Source organism: Stenella coeruleoalba (genome assembly GCF_951394435.1).
Source record: "Stenella coeruleoalba genome assembly, chromosome: 9".
In the NCBI taxonomy this organism is placed as follows: domain Eukaryota; kingdom Metazoa; phylum Chordata; class Mammalia; order Artiodactyla; family Delphinidae; genus Stenella; species Stenella coeruleoalba.
The window spans coordinates 5934118-5955056 of NC_137155.1; the positions used below are offsets into that span (position 1 = coordinate 5934118).

The 20939-nt window shown below is 37.3% G+C and overlaps 1 protein-coding gene across 2 annotated transcripts; it reads right to left on the reverse strand.

The window, feature by feature from the left end:
* Positions 1 to 12459: 12459 nt before the first annotated feature.
* On the reverse strand, positions 12460 to 20856 carry SEC61G (SEC61 translocon subunit gamma; the record flags this gene model as incomplete). 2 transcript variants are annotated; one of them, XR_013829799.1, is made up of 3 exons in its annotated part: positions 19134 to 19170; positions 17735 to 17837; positions 12460 to 13538 (listed from the first exon to the last, which is right to left on the reverse strand). XR_013829799.1 is itself a non-coding variant. In XM_079931671.1 (3 exons), exons 2-3 carry the CDS (start codon positions 19225 to 19227, stop codon positions 17731 to 17733), a joined length of 201 nt encoding a protein of 66 aa, XP_079787797.1. In that variant the 5' UTR covers positions 19228 to 19232; positions 20788 to 20856. The 2 variants fall into 2 exon arrangements, 1 of the variants encoding a protein (XP_079787797.1); XM_079931671.1 differs by lacking the exon at positions 12460 to 13538 and adding an exon at positions 20788 to 20856 and having other exon boundaries at positions 17731 to 17837; positions 19134 to 19232.
* Positions 20857 to 20939: the final 83 nt, after the last annotated feature.

Consider the following 20939-nt stretch of genomic DNA (forward strand, 5'->3'; position numbering starts at 1 on the left):
GAATAAAATTAATGAAGAAAAGGAGTACTTTACCAAAGATATTGAAACTCTAAAAAAGAACCAAACAGAAATTCTGGAGCTGAAGGACTCAACAGATGAGATAGATGAAGAATGCATTAGAACACATTGGAAATAATCAGATCAGATGGAAGAGAGAGTTAGCAAGCTGGACGATAGAATCTAGAAATGATTCAGATGGAAGAGGAGAGTGAGCTAAGATTTTTAAAAAGTGAAGAAATTCTACAAGAACTATCTGATTCCATTAGAAAATCCAAAATAAGAATAATGGGTATTCCAGAAGAGGGAGAGAGGGAGAAAGCAGCAGAGAGTGTATTTAAAGAAATAATAGCTGAGAACTTCCCAAACCTGGGGAAGGAACTGAATATACAAGTCCATGATACTATTAGAAAACTTTTTATCTCAATGCAAAAGAACTTCTCTAAGACACATTATATTAAAACTATCAAAAGTCAATGATAAAGAATTTTAAAGGCAGCCTGGGGGAGAAGACAGTAACCTACAAGTGACCCCCATTAGGCTATCAGCAGATTTCTAGCAGAAACTCTACAGGCTAGGAGAGTGGAAGGACATATTCAAAGTATTGAAAGATAAAAACCATCAGCCAAGAATACTCAATCCATCAGAGTTATTATTCAGATATAAAGGAGAAATAAAGACTCTCCCATCAAACAAAAGTGAGAGAGTTCACCACTATTAGACCTGCCTAACAAGAAATGTTGAAAGGAGATCTTCAATCTGAAACAAAAAGTACACAAAACTCTGATCAAGGTGATAAGTAGATAGTCAGAATTAGAAAACTGTAACTCTTTTTTAGAATAGTATATTAAACTCTTAACTACAGCACAAAGGTTAAAGGAAAAGAGCATTAAAATATGTATAGCTACTGCAATTCAATAACAAAATCATAACATAAAAAGAGATAATTTGTGACATCAAAAATACAAAAGGGAAAGAGTAAAAGGATGAAACTTTTATAGACAAATGAAGATAAATTACTATCAGCAGAAAAAGGACTATTTTATCTAGAAAATGTTTTATGTAAACCTGATGGTAATTACAAAGCATAAAGATAGAGAAGAGACACAAAACATTAAAAAGGGGAGACTGAGCAAATCACCACAGGAAACCACCAACTTAAAGGTAGAGAGAAACAAAAGGAAAAAGAAACAATGGAAAGACAAAATAACCAGAAGGCAAAAGATAAAATAGCAGTAGTAAATCCTTACATATTAATAATCACTCAACTGTAAATGGACTGAACTCACCAATCAAAAGGACAGAGTGGCTGGATGGATTGAAAAAACAAGACCCAACTATATGCTGCCTACAAGAGGCTCATTTCAGCTCTAAAAGACACATATAGGCTCAAAGTGAAAGGACATAAGATGATATTACAAGCAAATGGAATCCAAAAGAAGGCAGGTGTAGCCATATTTATATCAGACAAATAGACTTCAAGCCAAAAAAGGGTAACAAGAGACAAAGAGGTCATTATATAATGATAAAGGGGTCAGTACGTCAAGAAGATATAACAATCTTATATATGGTCACAACACCCAAGCACCAAAATATAGTAAGCAAATAATAACAAATCTTAAGGGAGAAATAGATAACAAAACAGTAATTATAGGGGACTTCAATATCCCACTATCAGCAATGGAGAGATTGTCCAGACAGAAAGTCAACAAGGAAACATTGGGATTGAACCACACTTTATAACAAACTGTCTTAATAGACGTATATAGAATATTCCATCTAACAGCAGCAGAATACATTCTTCCTATGTGCATAGGGAACATTCATCCAGGATAGATCATGTGATAGGCCACAAAACAAATCTTAGCAAATTTACAAAGATTGAAATTATACCAAATCTCTTCTCTGAACACAGTGGTATGAAACTAGAATCAATTACAAGAAGAAAGTAAGGAGATCAGCAAATATGTAGAAACTAAACAACACACTTGTAAACAGCATTTGGGTCAAGAAAGAAATCCAAAGGGAATAAAAAATTACCTTGAAACAAATGAAAATGGAAATATAACATATTAAGTATAGTGGGATGCAGCAAAAGCAGTTCTGAGAAGAAAGGTTATAGCAATAAATGCATATATTAAGAAGTTAGATCTCAAATAAACAACCTAACTTTACACATCAAGGAAATAGAAAAAGTAGAACAAATTAAATCCAAAGTCAGCAGAAGGAGGAAAATAAGAAAGATCATAGTGAAAATAAACTATAGACCTGAAAAACAACTGAAAGAATCAACAAAACTAAGAGCTGGTTCTTTGAAAGGATAAACAAAATTGACAAACCTTTAGTTAGACTAACTAAGAAAAAAAAGAGATAAGAGTCAAATAAATAAAATTAGAAATGAGAGAGGAGACACAGTTGATACTACCAAAATACATAGAATTGTAAGAGACTACTGTAAACAATTTTATGACAACAAATTACATAACTTAGAAGAAATGGATACATATCTAGAAATGCACAACCTACCAAGACTGAATTAGAAAGAAATAGAAAATCTGAAGAGATGAGTAATGAATAAAGAGATTGAATCAGTAATTTTAAAACACTCAACACAGAAAACTCCAGGACCAGATGGCTTTACTGGTGAAATCTACCAAACATTAATGAAAAATTAACACTAATCCTCCTCAAACTCTTCCAAAATATCAAGGAGGAGGGAACACTTCTAAACTCATTCTATGAAGCCAGCATTACATTGATACCAATACCATATCAAAATACCAGAAAAAAGAAAACTGTAGACCAATATCCCTGATAAATATAGATGTAAAAATTCTCCATAAAATGTTAGCAAATCAAATTCAAGAACACATCAAAAGGATTCTGCACGTGACCAAGTAGGATTTATCCCTAGGTTGCCAGAATGGTTCAACATATGTAAATCAGTAAATGTAATATATCACGTCAATAAAATGAAAGTTAAAAATCACATGATCATCTCAACAGATGCAGAAAAAGCATGTGACAAAATACAACATCTTTCATGATAAAAACCCTTAACATATTGTGTATATAAGGAACATACCCCAACATAATAAGGGTCATGTATAATGAACCCAACAATAACATTATACTCAATGGAGAAAAATTGAAAATGTTTCCTCTAAAGTCAGGAACATGGCAAGGAAGCCCATTCTCACCATCCCTATTCAGCATAATACTGAAAGTCATAGCTAGAGCAATTAGGCAAGACAAAGAAATAAAAGGCATCCAGATTAGAAAGAAAGAAGTAAAATCATCAGTATTTGCTGATGATATGATCTTACACATACATTTTTTTAAATTTACCCAAAGAGTCAGTCAAAAAAACTGTTGGAATTAATCATCAATCTAAAAAAAGTGGCAGGATAAAAAATCAACATACAGAAATCAGTTCCATTCCTTTATACTAATGATGAAGCATCTGAAAAAGAAATAAACCTTCCCATTCACAATAGCATCAAAAAACTAAAATACTTAGGAGTAAACTTAACCAAGGAAGTGAAAGAGCTATACAATGAAAACTACAAGACTTTGCTGAAAGAAATTGAAGACAAAAACAAATGGAAAGACATTCATGTTCATGGATGGAAAGAATTAACATTGTTAAAATGGCTATACTACTCAAAGCCACCTACAGACTCAACACCATTCCCATCAAAATACCAAAAACATTCTTTACATAAATAGAAGAAACAACCCTAAAATTTGTGTGGAACCACAGAAGACTCTAAATAGTCACTACAATCCTGAGAAAAAAGAATAAAGCTGAACATATCATGCCTCTGGATTTCAAACTATACTACAAAGTCATAGTAATAAAAAGTTTCGTACTGGCACAAAAATAGACATACTGATCAATGGAACAGACTAGAAAGCCCAGAATTAAATCCCAGTATATATGATCAATTAATATTTCACAAGTGAACCAAGAATATCCAATGGAGACAGGATAGTCTCTTCAACAAATGGTGCTGGGAAAACTAGAGAAATGTTTGAAGAAAAATGAAATCAGACTTCTATCTTATACCACTCACAAAAATTAATTTGAAATGGATGAAAGACTTAAACATAAGACCTAATACCATAAAACTTCTAAAAGGAAAGGTAGGGAAGAAGCTCATCTATATTAATCTTGGCAATGATCTTTTTTTAACATGACACCAAAAGCCCAAACAACAAAAGCAAAAATTAATAAATGGGACTACATCAAACTGAAAAGCTTTTGCACACAAGAAAAAAAAATCAAATGAAAAGACAACCTACAGAATGGGAGAAAAATTTTGTAAACCATGTATCAAATAATGAGGTAATATCCAAAATATATAAAGAACTCAGTTAACTTAATAACAACAAAAAAAGAAACAATCTGATTAAAATATGGGCAGAAGAACTAATAGACATTTTTGCAAAGAGAACATCCAAATGGCCAACATACACATGAAAAGATGCTCACATCACTAATCATCAAAACCACAATAAGATTCCACCTCGTACATGTTAGGATGACTATCATCAAGAAGACAAGAGACAACAGGTGTTCGTGAGGATGCGGTGAAAAGGGAACCCTTGCATACACTGTTGGTATACTCTTGAGTCATTCCTCCCTCCCACCTTATTCCTGGAAGACTTTATTCCTGGCTTGCTCTCTCCACCCCTCTACTTCTAATGTAATTCTTGGTGATGTTAATATCCACAAAAATAATCTTTCCAATACTTTTGCTTTTTGTTTTCTTCCTCACTTTCAAGGATCTGGATTTTCACCCTACCTTAGTTGCTGTTTCCCACGGTGACCAGTGTTATGACTGGTCATTATCAATAACACCACCACCTCCATAATTTAAATTCAAGCATTCTACTTTTCAATCACAAACTCCTATCTTTCTAGTTCACTCCCTCCAAGACCTTAATTTCAACAAAGCTTCAACTCACTGGGACCCATAATCCATTGTCCCTCATCCAACACTTGTCCTCTATTTCTTACCTGGCTTAAATCCCATGGCACATCATTATATCACTGTCTGACATGTACCCTCAATCCACCTTCCTATTTATTTCCTCACTTGGAAAAAAATCAATTCTATATGCATATGCTCTTTCTTTCTGTTAGCAAGGATGAGGCAGTCCCACTGCTTGGGCAGTAGATCCCCTCTCTTCTCACCCCAGCATTAAAATGTTTCCCTTCTCTCCTGGACCATTCCTACCACTATAAAAACACATTACCATTTCTCTCATGTTAAAAATAAACCGTCTCTTGACCCTACTACTCCTTTCAATGGCCACCTTTTACAGAAATCTCTAAAGACTCATCCATAATTCATTTCTTGTATCTCTAGCCCCTAACCCACTCCAGTCAGGCCTTTGTCCCAACACTAAAACTGCTCTTATCAAGGTCACAAATACTCTGTACATTGCCAGATTTGTCATATCTCAACCTTCATCTTACATAACCTCTCAGCAGCACTGACTCAGTGGTCACTTGCTTTCTGAAGCTCTTTCTTCACTTGGTTTCCATAGCGCCATGACCCCCAGGGCTGTTTCCTACCTCACTGGCTGCTCCTTTTCCCACTGAGTCCTCAACATTGCCGTTCCCAAGACGCTACCCCAGGACTTCTTTTCTTCTCTTGCTACCTTCATTCCTTTGATGATCTTATTCCATCTCAAGGTTTAAAAAAATTTCTACCCTGATGATTCCCAAATTTATATCTCTAGCAGAACATCTCCCGGAAACACCAGACTAGTATATCCAACTGCCTACTCAACATCTCCATTTAACTGCCCAATGGGCATCTCGAAGTACCATGCCCAAAACCAAACTCCCAATTATCCTCCAAATCCACTCCTATCCTAATCATTCCCATTTTATTAACTGCAACCTCATCAGGCCTATATTTGTATGGGAGTGATTCTCCAGGATTTGTATATAATTGTTCAAAAAGGAGAACTATTTTGATGTCTATGTGGTCTTCAGGTCCCTTGGGACTGAAATATAAAATATTTAATTTGGGGGCTTCCCTGGTGGCACAGTGGTTGAGAGTTCGCCTGCCGATGCAGGGGACACGGGTTCGGGCCCTGGTCCGGGAAGATCCCACATGCCGCGGAGCGCTTCAGAAAATGATGGCCAGTACCAAGGTGGAGTGTGGACATACTTTTGAGCGTGTAATTTTACTCTTAAGTATGATCCAAAAGAAACCCTTGTACAGGTACATGTATAAGCAAACTCTTAGCAGAGTTCTTCTTAATAGCACCAAAAAAAAGAAAGAACGAAAGAAAGAAAAGAAACAATCCAAACATCCATCAACAGTAAAATGAATAAATAAGTTGTGGAATAATTTTACAAGGGACTGTTTGTTACACAGCCCTGAGAATAAATGGACTACAGCTACTAGAGCTAAGTATCAATATACATGAATATCAAAAACACTATTTTGGGCAAAGAAGGCAAGTCATAGAAGAATACAAACAGCATCTTTCCATTTACATGAAGCTCAAAAACAGGCAAACTAAACAATATATTGTTTATGCACTCATGCATGTTGTGTACAGCCTAAAGAAAACTGAGGATAGTTATAACCTCTGTGTGGGTGGAAGGAGAGAAATACAACTAGGGAGCATATAGGATGCTTCTGCTTGGATTTGATTTCTTAAACTGGGTAGAGAACATGGGTATGTGTGTTATTATTCTTTAAACTGTTGAATCATTTGGTATATTATGTCTGAATATAAGATTAACATCAATGTTTAAATAATGACCATTTATTGAACACCTACTTTCTTCCACCCACTGTGAAATAAACTCCTCGACATAATAGATTGAATATTTACCACAACCTTGCATGGCAGGTATTTCCTCCCTGTTTTACAGACTAGTGAACAACACAAACTTGTCCTTATGGTTACTGAAAGCCCAGGGCAGGATTTGAACCAGTCTGACCCTGAAGTCTTCTGACCCTGAAGTCTTCTGATATCCCCTTTCTCATAATGTTCGTTATTATTGCGCTGGGAACACTTCCAAGCACTTTACATGCAACCTTCACAAGCACCCGGTTTTGAAGATGAGGGCATCAGGCACACAGAGACAATACGATTTACCCAAGATGACACAACTGGCAAGTACTGAAGTTGCCTCCCTTTACACTCTAGTGCCTTCCAACTCTAACCTCCTCAATCTCCCTGTAACCCATTTCCCATTCTCTCCTTTCCTTCTGAATAGTGCTCTTCACTCAGGATAATCTCATCGCCTCTTAGAACCTTAGACCGCAAACTACCTTCTGCTTTCAGTTTTACTCACTGTTATTACCCCAATCAGTATATCCTCTGCACTACTCCTACTATGGTCTTTCTAAAATGAAATTCTAGCTAGTCCCAAAAAAAAAAAATTCTAGCTAGTCCCAAAAAAAAAAAAGTCCCAAAAAAAAAAAAGTCCCAAAAAAAAAAAAATTCTAGCTAGTCCCAAAAAAAAAAAATGACCCAGCAGGAAAGATAACGCAAAGAATGGGAAAACAAACGTTCTTAAAATGAGAAACAGAAAACAATTCTCTTCTCAAAAAGACTTGAGATGTTATCGCATCCATGGAACAATAAGATGATGCTATTAAAAAATCAAAACAAAAAAGAAAGCTTAAAAAATGCTAAATCATTGCTGAAATTTAAAAATTTAAATTTGGAAGATTAAACTCTCCCAGGAAATAGAACTCCAGGACAAGGAATTTGACTAACTAGAGTTCTGGAAAAGAAAAAGAAAGAAAACAGGGAAAACAGAGGAAAGAACATTTTCAGAAATAATTTCCTAGAACTGAAAGACACAGGTCTTCAGACTTAAAAGGTCTAGTAAGTGCCCAGCACAAGAGATAAATCACACCTAGGCAATTCTTTGTGAAATTTATCAAGGTAAAGGAAAGCCCCTAAAAGCTTTCATAATATCAACAATAATAGTAATAATTACAACTATAATAACAAAAGTAACCAACAAAAAATGAGAATCACACTGAAAATATATCAAAAGCAGTACATTATCAGAGGCAATTATCAATATCTTCAAAGTTCTGAGGGAAAAATATTTAAGTTATTTAGAACCTAGTTTTTTATATGCAGTTAAACTATCAATCAAATACGATATAAGACTAAAGATATTTTAACCTCATACATTTTACTTAGGAGGTTATTTGGTGATATACTACAGTAAAATAAGAGAACAAAGCAAGAAAGTGGAAGAGAATCAAGAGAAGAAAGATCCCAGGGTGACAGCTGTACATCAGGACAAGAAAATGATCAGTCTGAATTGGAATGGGAGGACAGGCTTTAGAGGGAGGTGGGAGGGATGCAGAAAAGGGAAAATGCCATACATTCGATATTCCTTGAGAGATGGTGACAAGGCAGGCCATGTTAAGGAAAACAGAAATAAAAACATCAACACACAAAATACATACAACTGGTCAAAAAAGGAATGTAATCGTGGTATAACACTTGGCCAGAAAATTAGCAATATTTACTTGTTATAGTAATGTAAACCCCAGCTATTAATTTTTAACTTTTAGAATCTACCTGTATAAAAAGGACACAGCATCAAGTCTGAAAATGTAAAATTAAAAGCTGAGATGACAAGAGATGAGAGGTGATGGAGAGGGGCCAACTGAAGAGAAAAGCAAGTCCACAAAATCCTCATCCTCACGGCGGGGAGTTGAAAAGATACCTTCCACACTTGTTAGAATAAGAAATAGAGGTGTGAATATATTATTTAAAGATACAAAGGTAGTCAGAGCAATTAAAAAGAGTGGTTTAGCTATGCTAGGAAGATGGAAAAGAACAAGTGGCAGGTATGTGAGCTAAAGTATCACCTATCATAACAGAATATCAAGAGTATATCTACATAGATGAATCTAGAAATAAGTTCTATGATTTTGAGATCATCAGAAGAAACAGCTAAAATAAAAGAGTATGCTTCTAGAGAGTGGAACTGCCAAGCTGAAGGAACAGAAAAGGTCGATGTTATATATAAGCCTCCGTAACACTTGAAAGTCTTGCTTCTTATTAGTTTGATAAAATGTACATGTGTGAGAGTTGCAAAGGTTTAAGCTACAGAATACCCAGGTATGAATTTTACACCATAGACTAGGATGCAAGAAATTCACATTTTCTCCTCTAATAAAAGTTAACCTGTTCCAAGATCCCATCCTACAGGTGGTCAGGAATTCAACCTCAGTGGTTTGCAAAGACCCTCCCCCCAGGTCCGATGTTGCACAGGCCCTAAGGGCACACGAAGCCTTCAGCAGTCACAGTCTCCCTGGCGTTAGGTCCATCCAGCTGGCTGTCAGTAAGTTCATCATCTAACCCCTCAGCCCTCTAGAGGCAGAAAGCAGTAACCCTGTGCACTTCTACCTCATAGAGTGCAAGCCTGTTTTTTAAAAAATGAAACGGAATACATTTAATAGAAAATATAAGAATGCACAGTGAACTGATAAGTACTGTTACCTAACCCTTTCCTTTCTCGTGTGTGTTTTTTTTATTGACCCTGAACAATGCTCCTTACTGACTTCTTTTTCTAAATATCTTGTCTAGTTACAGAGCATTCAGATAATGGCCTAGCTTACAAGCGTAGTTTTGCGACTGCTGGTTCCAACAAAGGCTTAATCTAGTTCAGGTCACCTCAACATTAAGACCTATAATATCAACAGATAAAACATAGATGAGAGAAAGAACCCAAGCCTCCTAGGTACCCTAACTGTGCTGAAACTAATCAGGACAATCCAGGTCAGGTAAAGGCAATACGTGCAGAAGGCCAAAAAAGAAATATTTAGCAAGAGATGAGTTTTCAGGATTTATTACTTTTGCTTTTAGTACAATTTTTAATAATGGCAAATTTAAAGACAATAATGAATCATAAACCATTGAAAAATATGAATCAATGAGTCCAAGTAAAGCAAGTAAATAGAAAATTGAATAAGGCAGGACTCTTGCTCAGAGTAGAATTCTAAGGGCCAGGAGTAGGGGAGTGTCCACTTCTATAAAAGGAGAAGGACTTGAGGATCTCCTGTGCTTTTCAACCTCTACCATTTTTCCTTCTAACTTTATGTGCTTTTAAGGTTATCTGTAAAATCTTTTAAATGAAACATGTTATTACTGAACAACAATGGAATGGGGAAAGACCAATATGTAATAAATATTGAAAATAGTCAACACGTATTTCTTTAAACATATAGCATATAAATACACACATATTATTTATGTGTATATATATATATAGACACACACACATATATAACTGTAATCGTTAAGTAGATGACTGACCTGGGTTGTAATTCATTCTAGTGAGTTATTGAACCTGAGGACAGTTGCAGGAACCCCCCAATTTGTAGCCAACTGTCATAAGTAGGGGTCGTCTGGGGACCCCACTTGCAGTTGGCACCTGAAGTGGGGCAGTCACATGGGACTGAGGCCTTTACCAGGTGGGATCTGAGGCTACTCGAGACAGTGTTAGGATTGAGTTCAACTGCTGGACACTCGGTCGGAGAACTGGAGAACTGGGGTGGAAAAATGACACATACTTGGTGTTAAAAGAAAACCATTACAGATCCAGGGAGTGCCCCTGAACTGAAGGCCAGCTTTGGTGGGGTGGGGACACTTTCAGATAACCTAGAGTCTCCTCTGAATACGCCAGATCACAGAAAAGCAACACTAAGAGACACCTGAGAAATCGCCTCTAATTTCTTCACAGAGACTAAACAGGTAGTGAGTCGTGCACAATTTTTAGATGTCTTGAGGTGACTATTTTGCAGCTTCCTAAAACGACTAATCATGCGTTTTCTATTGCCTACAGTGGATGTAATTGTTTCTACCCCAGGCTGATTAGGGAAGTGGTCAGAATAAACTACCAATAGGACTTTCTGCATCCTCTTTATACAGCCACACTTGGGAGGTTACACATGTTCTTCTCGCTTCTTAAGAAGGCATACCTGGGCTTCCCTGGTGGTGCAGTGGTTGAGAGTCCGCCTGCCAATGCAGGGGACACGGGTTCGTGACCCGTTCCGGGAAGATCCCACATGCCGCGGAGCGGCTGGGTCCGTGAGCCATGGTTGCTAAGCCTGCGCGTCCGGAGCCTGTGCTCCGCAACGGGAGAGGCCACAACAGTGAGAGGCCCGCGTACCGCAAAAAAAAAAAAAATAGCAAGCTCTATTAGGACCTCAAGATCATGAGATAGGCATATACATTACTATAATAGTGGTTAGGGAGTGAGAGATGCTACAGGTAGAATAAGCCTTACAAAACTGCATCCACAGAATCTAGAAAATCTGCCACAAGACTTCTAGAGCACACTATGACATGCGTAACTTGCAGTAGATCGCAGCTGCTGTTAAGCAGGAGCTTTCCAATGTGAGGTGCACCCTTTAAACATGAAGCACCATGGTGCCTCCCGTACTCAGGTGAAACTAAGTACCCTTCCTTCCAGGCAGATAAATGGGAGACAGATGCCCCAAGAGGGACAGAGTCTGGAGCAAAGCACTGCTTTCCAGCAGTAACAAAGACACTGAAATAGAAACAGGGCTTTACTTCCTACCCTTTCCTATCAAGACTCTGCCATCCTGTCTGGTCCATTAACTGCCTCCCTCTTCGACATGCCTTTCTGTTGTTAACAGCAGGTTTTAGTCTAGGTGGCCAAGCACTTGGTTGTAAGGTGTAGGGGTTCATGGAAATGCCAGAACTGCCACAAGGGCATTAGTATGTTTTGCTGCAGGTATTAAGACACCAGAAAATTATCAAGAGCTTTAAAACCTTGCCACTGAAAGTGTGTTCTGTGTACCAGAAGCATCAGCAGGGAAACAGAAATGCAGACTCTCAGGCCCACCCAGACCTGCTCACTCACACTCTTCAGGCTGGGAAGAAACTCCCTCAGGTGATTCTTAAACTTGCTGAAGTTTAAGAAGTATTGTTTTACAAAACAAACACACTAGCATATCTTAGATATACTAGGAGTATGGTTAGTAAGAAAAATCTAGTTATTTATTCTTTCCTATTTAAGAATTCAATTGTTGAGTGTGAAGGTTATTCTGTTTTATCACCACAATCTTTGGTCAGCCCTCACTTCACATTTATAAATACAAAATATTTATGTCATGCCTTACCTACCCGTGTGTCAGGAACCAGTAAGTCAGAAAAATAAAAAATGAGCTGCACAAATGTAGGCTATAGAGATTCATAATTATCTTACATCAAGTCAATACTTATGTACAGATTTTATCCTACAAGAAAATACACACATTTGCCAGAAGCAAGTCTGACATTTTAGCAAGTGTACATTTTAGATTTCTACCATAAGTACTCAATACATATGTGTATATATGTAAACGTGTATATATGTGTATAGGCACACTATATATGAGTGCTTGTGTAAACATAGAGACAAACATACATATGCACGTAAACACACACTTCTGGCCTTTAAGGAGCTACATAACTATCAAACGTAGCTATATGGTCTTCTTAAGAGCAGAGATGGCCAAGGCTTTATTTCCTTGAAGACATCAATTCATTCAAGACTGAAAACAGTTATCAGTATTTCAAAAATAGGCAGAAAATCTGTTATCATCACTATGAAAACAGACTTTGCTCTCTGAACCATGGATCCCAAAACTGAGGAATACTGCCAAACAATACCAGTTAGACACCTGTCTACCTTACTTGCTAAGAATCAGAGGACACCTACCAAATGTGTGCTGCTATACAATTTTTTTTTTAAATATTAGAACTTGAGAAATAAAGTTCAATAACACTCAATGAACAGATTAATAGTTTTATAAATAAAACTGAGAATAGACTGTCTCAATTTTATACCAGTATTTTTTTTAAAAGGGAAAGAAGACAAGGCACCTTTTCATCTCACATTTAATTATCAAAAAAATTCTTTAAAATATTTAGAACTCCAATGTTTATGACAGTATAACAAATTATAGTTTACCTGAAGAGGAGCTCTCACTTTAAAGTTTTTAACCATGATTTTCAGGAAGCTATTTCAAGTAGCACATAAACTTGTATATAGGTCTGACTACCTACTTACACCTTCAGTGTTTAGGGACAAAACTCCTACCCCAACTTCAAGCTCTCTCTCACTATCTCTACCATCCTTTACTTGCTGTTTCTTCCTCCATGATGGCAAAACACTGATCTGATAGAGGAGTACTCAGAAAGTGCAATATTCCACTGTGCCCTTTAATTTCTCCTGTAAACCAAAATATAAAGGATTGAAGGAAGGAAAGAAGGGAAGAAGGGAAAAGAACCCATTATTTTTTAACCACTAAAATTTGACAAATATCTGTGATGGAAAAAAGAGAAATTTGTCTATTTTGAAATTATTTTAATTTACAAATAGAAAACATCTTGGAAGAAAAAAATGAAAGAAAAACACAAAACATATAGGCAAATTTTTAGTCCATGAGCGTCTCAAATCCTCACTTGTTCACCAATCCCCAAGATGAAAAACACTTTTCTAAAAAGGTATTCAGCCACCACTGTAAAAGAAAAAAAGATGGTCAATTTTGAATGTACGTAAGATTTTAATAAGAAGAAAAATTTGAAATGCAATATGCTGTAATTTTACAGAACCAAAACCAGTTATTTGAGAACCACGCCTACGTTACTCCAAAATAGCACAAAAGGGAAGAAACTGAACTTTAAAATCTTGGAACTGAAAAGGTCCTTACAGAGGACGTGGCTGCTGGAACAGGCTTAATCTGTTAAACCTCAGAATCCTCATTTGGAAAACATGCTTAACAGTCTAGCATAAAATCTTTCTCAACAAGACGAAAAATATGAATTACATAACAGGGCGGTTAGTTAAGAACTTTTTCAATTTGATGTACAATCAGCCATTTGAAAATCAAGAGTGCAGAGTAGTATGCTGGTTCTCAACCACTGTATCTTCCCATAATCACTCAAAAACCTGGATTAATAATGAACATAAGAATCACCTTTTCTACAGAAGACCTTCCAAGTTTCAAAAGCATAAACATTAAAACTGTATACTGAGATATACATTTTAAAACTGTGATGTTAAAGAAAGAGAATAATTCCAGTACTAGATGAAAGTTATACTCCTAAAAGAAACACTCCTGCATCTATACTTTAACGTGAAGTGCGTTAAGTGCTTATATCATTAAACCGTATTGCTGCAGCTAAAATACCCACAACTATAAAACTCCTTTAAATTATAACCCTGTGGATATTAATTTTGACTGCTGTAATTGTATAGAAGAAAAAATTTCATCATAAGGAAAAACATGTGATAATTCAGCCTAGTGAAAGAGAAGCTTGTGTTTATACTTCACTTGCTACCGCCTCAAAATGATTTAAACAGTGATTTATGCTCTTTCAAGTAGGAAAAAAAGATTTCTTTTAGTTTTACAGCTGTCATGGCGTATCATGAAGAAACTTAAAGTTTTCTGATAGCTTTTCTCACAAAATGTTTTATTTGGCCCTCATTTTAATGTAAAAACTATCTAGAGATATATTTTTTTAACTCTTTAAACACTGAAAACAATTGTGTTACTAGAAGAGAAGTTTTCTAAGCAACTAGCTTCCAAAAGGTCATAGTTCAACAATCTCTGACTAGCAAGGTTGGCAAAAGATATATTGTGCCTGTTGCAGAAATAAGAATTAAGAGAAAGCAAATTTTTTTTTAATTTTCTTTTTTTATTAGTTGGTCAGAGTTTGAATGCAAGCCAAGGTTTCTAAGAGGAAAAAAAAAGCAAAGAGCAAGCATAAAAGTAAGGACATATTGTTTTTCTTCTCTGACTTGCTATCTGTAAGTTTCCCCGTGCCCTTCATTCTGGCAAAAATTAAAATTCATCTCAGTCAGGAAACACACACAGCATAGCACCTGTATAGTCTAGTGAGACCAAGGCAAAAGACCACTGATAACGTGCATTTTCCGTGTAAAAGACAACTACATTCAATGGATTTTTTATACTAAATAATGATAATTAATCCTTGGATCTAAGCACACTAGTACCACATGCTGATTAATTATCCAGTGACAAATAATATTTACATTTACTGGACGGAATCAACCTAACAGAAATAGCCTTGGCCGGTGAATAAATGGATCCTTTTTTCTCAACAATTCAAATTATTACTGAATGTTTGTTAACTCCCTTGCCTTTTTTTTTTTTAACATCTTTATTGGAGTATAATTGCTTTACAATGGTGTGTTAGTTTCCGCTTTATAGCAAAATGAATCAGTTATACATATACATATGTCCCCATATCCCCTCCCTCTTGCATCTCCCTCCCTCCCACCCTCCCTATCCCACCCATCCAGGTGGTCACAAAGCACCAAGGTGATCTCCCTAAAATAGATAGCTAGTGGGAAGGGAGAAAACAAATCTTTAACACTTGTTTCAAAGACCTGTTGGGAACAACTGGACTAATGAATCTCAATCCCGAAAGGGTGTGCTAAGGGTGTCCTAAAAGGTACTTTAGGTCACAACTCAGATAATGAAATAAAAGATGTCTGAACACAAAACTAGGATAAATAACAATGATGAACAGATTAAAAATGCAAAAGTCTTCCATCACGGAATCTAGCAAAATGGAATTTAACAAGGGGTAATGTTCCATTCTTAGGCTAAAAACAAACCACACCAACTATGTAAACCCAGGATAAAGGAAGTTTATTGTAGCCATTATCTGTGAGAAACTGAAGATTTTAGCCTTTAGCAAGAAGACATCCACAGTAAGCACTGGATTCTAAACACTGGATTTTAAGAGGGCTTAACGAAATGCAAACTGGAGCCTGAAGTGAGGCGCCTGACTCAGGATGAGTAGTGGTCTGAAACTGAGCCGGAATGAGAGATGGCCTATACAATGGTTAAGAACACAGGCTCCCAAGCCTGGGTTTCACATGCTGCTTTACCACTTATAGGCATGCGACGTACTTCCTTACTCTCCATGCCTCAGTTTCTTCATCTATAAAATGGAAATAATAATACTGCTACCTCACACAATTGTCATGAGGGTTAAAAGAGTCAGCTCACAGTAAGCTGTGTGTCCTCGGCACACAGCAAGTGCTCAATAAATGTTAGCAATTATTATTACCATCATAATCCTTAGAAAAAGGCTAAGAACCTGCCGTTGTTCACTTAATTCAACACGTACTCAAGTGTTTTCAATGTGTACAAGAATACACTGGACTAGGTTCTGTAGTGTATACACACACACAAACTACAGAATGAATATATATATATATATATATATATATATATATATACACAGTTACGTATTAATATTACCTTACCAATTAATTAAACTTCATAACAATTTCAAGAAATAACTGTCAGTTATACCTGTCTGACAATGGACTAGGGAGCAGGAGAGCAGAAGCACTGAGCTTATGTCACAGACTCCACCCTACCTCCTCTGTTTACTGACTAGGTAGGGGCTGTAGCCCAGAGACACTGAGCTCAGGTTTCCTAATTCTACTTCAGGATTCGCTCCGTGATTCCACTATTCCAGAAATGGCATTCCTCACTAGGCATATAATAGAGATTTCTGAACTGATGGAGGAGGTTTGAGAGACTTGGTCCTTTCCAGGTCTAACTTTCTGTGATCCTAAAATACCCCTTTGTGGCATGTCTGCATAATAGCTATGAAAACCTACTTAAGAAAGCCACCTGACAATACTCATCCAGTCTCGTCATTTAAAAGACAACTTCCACCAGCATCCATAATAAAATATCTAGTACTTAAAGAGACTTATAGTTTACAAAGCATCCCCACCCCATAAAGTAAGTCCAAAAGGCTTCTCTCATGATTATCTCACTGGCAGGTAAGGCTCAGAGATTAGGTGAATACAAAATCACAGAGCAAATAAGTACTGCAACTCATACTAACTCTTTACACCAAACAAAATGGCCTAAAATGACTGCTCTAATTGCACACTGCCATAAGGTGTTCCCAACAACTTGTAATGAATCTTGTAATGAATCTAAAAAGCAAAAGCATTTAGAATAGAATAAAGTAATCCCAGTGTTCCTCTGTCTTTTCTCCTCCTAATATACCTAAAAGTATATTAGTATCAATGGCTCATTACAATAACCACAACTTCCATTTAGGTTCTTACCCAAATTATTTTTTAGGGTTTTACATGACCTAAGTCATTAATCTTTCCATAGCCCTAGTTAAGAACTATTATCCTTATTGAATAAACTGGGCACAGAGGAGCTAAGCAAGCTGTCCAAGGTCATGACAACTATTAAGTAACAAGAAAGAGAATCTAAACCTAAGCAACCTGGTCCAGAGTCTGAACTCTATCGCTGTAGTGATTTTCAGATGGGGAGCATTTTCTCCGCACCTTAAAATTCTTGTGGACAAGTTAATATATTGCAGAAAGAGGACTTGGATTTGAATATTGGTCCTGTCACTGAATACTTGTTTTGTCTCATACTGAGTGCCTTTAACTCACTTCCTTGATCCTTTAAAATTTTACTTATTAAAAAATTAGTGCCTATCTCACAGAGTAGCTATAAAAATTATACAAGATTTAAAGTCACTTTGAATTATCTGGTACTCAGTAAACAGCAGCAGACTGTACCAACATTAAAAAGTCAAGAAACATATCTGTGTATTAACGAAATAGCAGGCTGTTAACTCAAATGGTTTGCATTTTCATTCTATCCTAGATATTGTCTATTTCATAAAGTTTACTTACACAATGATGTTATTAATAGGAATATGGATCAATTTCACAAAAAAGCCAATGAATCCCATTATAGCAAATCCTATTGCAGTTGCCATGGCAATCTTCTGGAATTCTGGATTTAAAAACACAAAATTTACATTATTTTTTGCATTGTCACTGCAAGTATAGGGGGAAAAAAATTAGCACTGACATAAACTTACTGATGTACATTTCTCCTGATAATAAGTACATAATTCTACATAAAACATGACAGTATTAATAGTAAATAAGGTATTTGACAGATTTTTTAACTTTCATATTTTATTGATATTTAATGATATATAAAAATAAACTGCATGTTCAGGCTAGTGATTCCATCAACCAACAGTGACATATTTATCTTCCTAGCAAATGACCAGAATACCAAAAAGAAATGAAACATGGACAGAATACACAGTATCTGTCTTAAAAACTTTGTAACATTGCTAAAAGTATTAATTATAAAAGCATAGAACATAACTTTTTATAAATAACAGGTCAACTGTCTTTGATATTATAATGAAGCCAAAAATAAGGCTTGAAAAACCGAACTGGGTTGAGCACAATTTTATGTAAAGGTCCCAGACCCTGGTAATATTTCCATTTAATGTTATTTCCTTGGGGAAGCTCTCCCTGACCTCCTGACTTGGTCAGTCCTCCTATTACATGCTATCAAATATTCCTCTATTTACCTTCCATAATACTTACCATAGCAGTAATTAAAAATTGTAATTGTCATTATTTATGACTATTTTCTCTCAAAGAATCTAAGGTCCATAAAAGCAAGGACTGCTCCCTATTGTACATTTTTATATATTATGCTATATATGTATTATAATGCATCATATTATAGTCTCTATTATATTCCCACCTCCTAACTCAGGCAGCAGTCAATAAATGAACAGAAGCAAATTGTGGTACACCTTTTAACACATGAATTGTGATAAATAAGAAGTTAAACTTCCTAGGTTGGCACCAACTATGCTGTTGATTTCACGTTAAGGCCTTTTTTGCTTGGGGGAGGCTTGGGGAGGGAGTGGCACCACAGGAAGAGCTCCAAAAGATTTTCCAGAGTAGAAATGTGAAAGATACTAAAAACTCTCAAGTCATTAAATACGACTAAGGCAAAAGCAACATGGAAAATAAGACTGTAACAAATAACCTTATACGATGTGAAAATACACATAAGAGAAAAATTTATGAGGTGTGTAAAAAGTATACAAAATTTAGAAAAAATAACAATGTTAAAAAGCAATAAAGCAAAATAAATCAATAAAAATGTTGATGAAAGAATTGCAACAATTATTAAACAGGAAGACATTAATCAAATAAAGGGCTTAGAGAATGCAAAGATTTAATTTTTTTCTCTCATTTCAAAGCTATTTATTACCTTTTCTATCCGGTTTGGTGCATCTTTTAACCAGCCGAATTGAGTCCTTCACAAACTGCCGACTTGGCTCAACGAACTGCATTACCTGATCCATGATGCCTATTTAAAAAACAAAAAAGATACTCACTGATGTTATTTATTATAGAGCAAGGACTTGTTGAGTTATATCAAAATGTGAATGAGACCAGCCTGATATGGGTGGGTCGGTATCATCTCACAAAAAAAAAAAAAAAAAAACAGACTCCAAGAGTAAATTGACATTATTTTTTGCAATCTCCAGCCAATCATCAAAACAAAGGCAATAAGATAACCGCAGGTTTTCCCGTGTTCTTATCACTGACAAAGAATGCAACCTCTTAATATAAAAGGGCTCTCACTACGAAAAGTCTAATAAGCACTTGACAACAGATCCGCTCCTCACCCACCCTGCAGTCCCCCGCTGCTCCTGCTGAGGAATCAACAGGGTTGGGCCCCAACAAATATTTGCTATATTTTATTTTAAACTCCCCAGACCCCAGTGTCCCGTGCAGTGAATGCTAACTGTGATGCTTCAAGGGCCTAGAGTAGAGGTAAATGTGGACTTCCATCTGACTGTTCCAAACCACGGCCACACAACATTTTAAGAAAGGAGTTTCTCTGCATGGGGCAGATCATCTGTACAATTTTCAAAACCACAACAACGGGCTAAACCAAGACCCAGACTCTCAGAAGCTATCCGCTGAAGTCTGAACCTTTAGGTCTGGACACACCTTTTAAGGAAAAGGGCTATATGTATGTTACCGATGGGCTCTCTTGTGGAACCCGTCACACAGTAGAAATGTCATCCAACCTTGGCTCTGACAGTCACTGGTACAACAGCCAATGAAGCCGATTCGCTACTTGGACTTCACTGTATTTCAGGTGCTTACAACCGTGGCCAGGCACCCAGATACTCGATAAGCTTTTGTTGAGCTAATGCCACCCGTAAGAGGTGGTGGTTCAAATCCCTTTCTATGAAATGCAGCCTCTCTAAGCCCCGGGTTCCTCACCCAGGAACACTGAAAGGACGTCCGGAATTCTATAAACGTCCCGGGCCAGGTGTGCTGGGCCCCTGCAACACACAGGTAGTAACGCCTGTTTCCTTAGTCTTGCACTTAACTCTGTTCTGCAAATCCACTGAGCCTAAACTTTACAGATGTCGTGATAAATGCGAAGGGTCCTTTCAGGAAAAAAAAAAAAAATACACAAAAAAACCCGTGCAACACCCGAAACACTGCACTGAACGTCAGGAGAGGGGATCCAATAACCCACTATGGCCTCCTGATCCAGACTCTAGATCAACCCTTTCACCCTCACAGCACAGGGAGGAGCTCCCCGAGACACGCTCCACACACACGGCCCCAAAGCCAACACCGAAGAGACTCTCCGTGACCACAGCACCGAGACGGCGGAAGTGTTCCCAGCAAGGTGGCCGAGCCCGCGCGGCCGCAAAGCCGACCCCGAAGGCCAGAGGCCCTGGAAGCCCTTCTCCATCGGGTACGCGGGCCGCGGCCCCGGGCCTGCTTCCCCCGACGCCGTGCGGGCAGCCGGCGGACGGCCGGCGGACTCGCCCACGTCCGCCACCTCCGCGAGTGACCAAACGGTAGCCCGGAGCCCCCGCCAGACGCAGCCTCACCTGCCCGGCGTCCGCTGGCCAAGTCCAAGACACGTAGCACAACAGCCGACACACAAACGCCGACCGGAACCGGAAACCGCCTACTGCCCGCCCACCCCTCCGTTCATTGGTCCTTCGGGAAGACGTCGGCGCGCAGGCGCAGTCCGACGTGC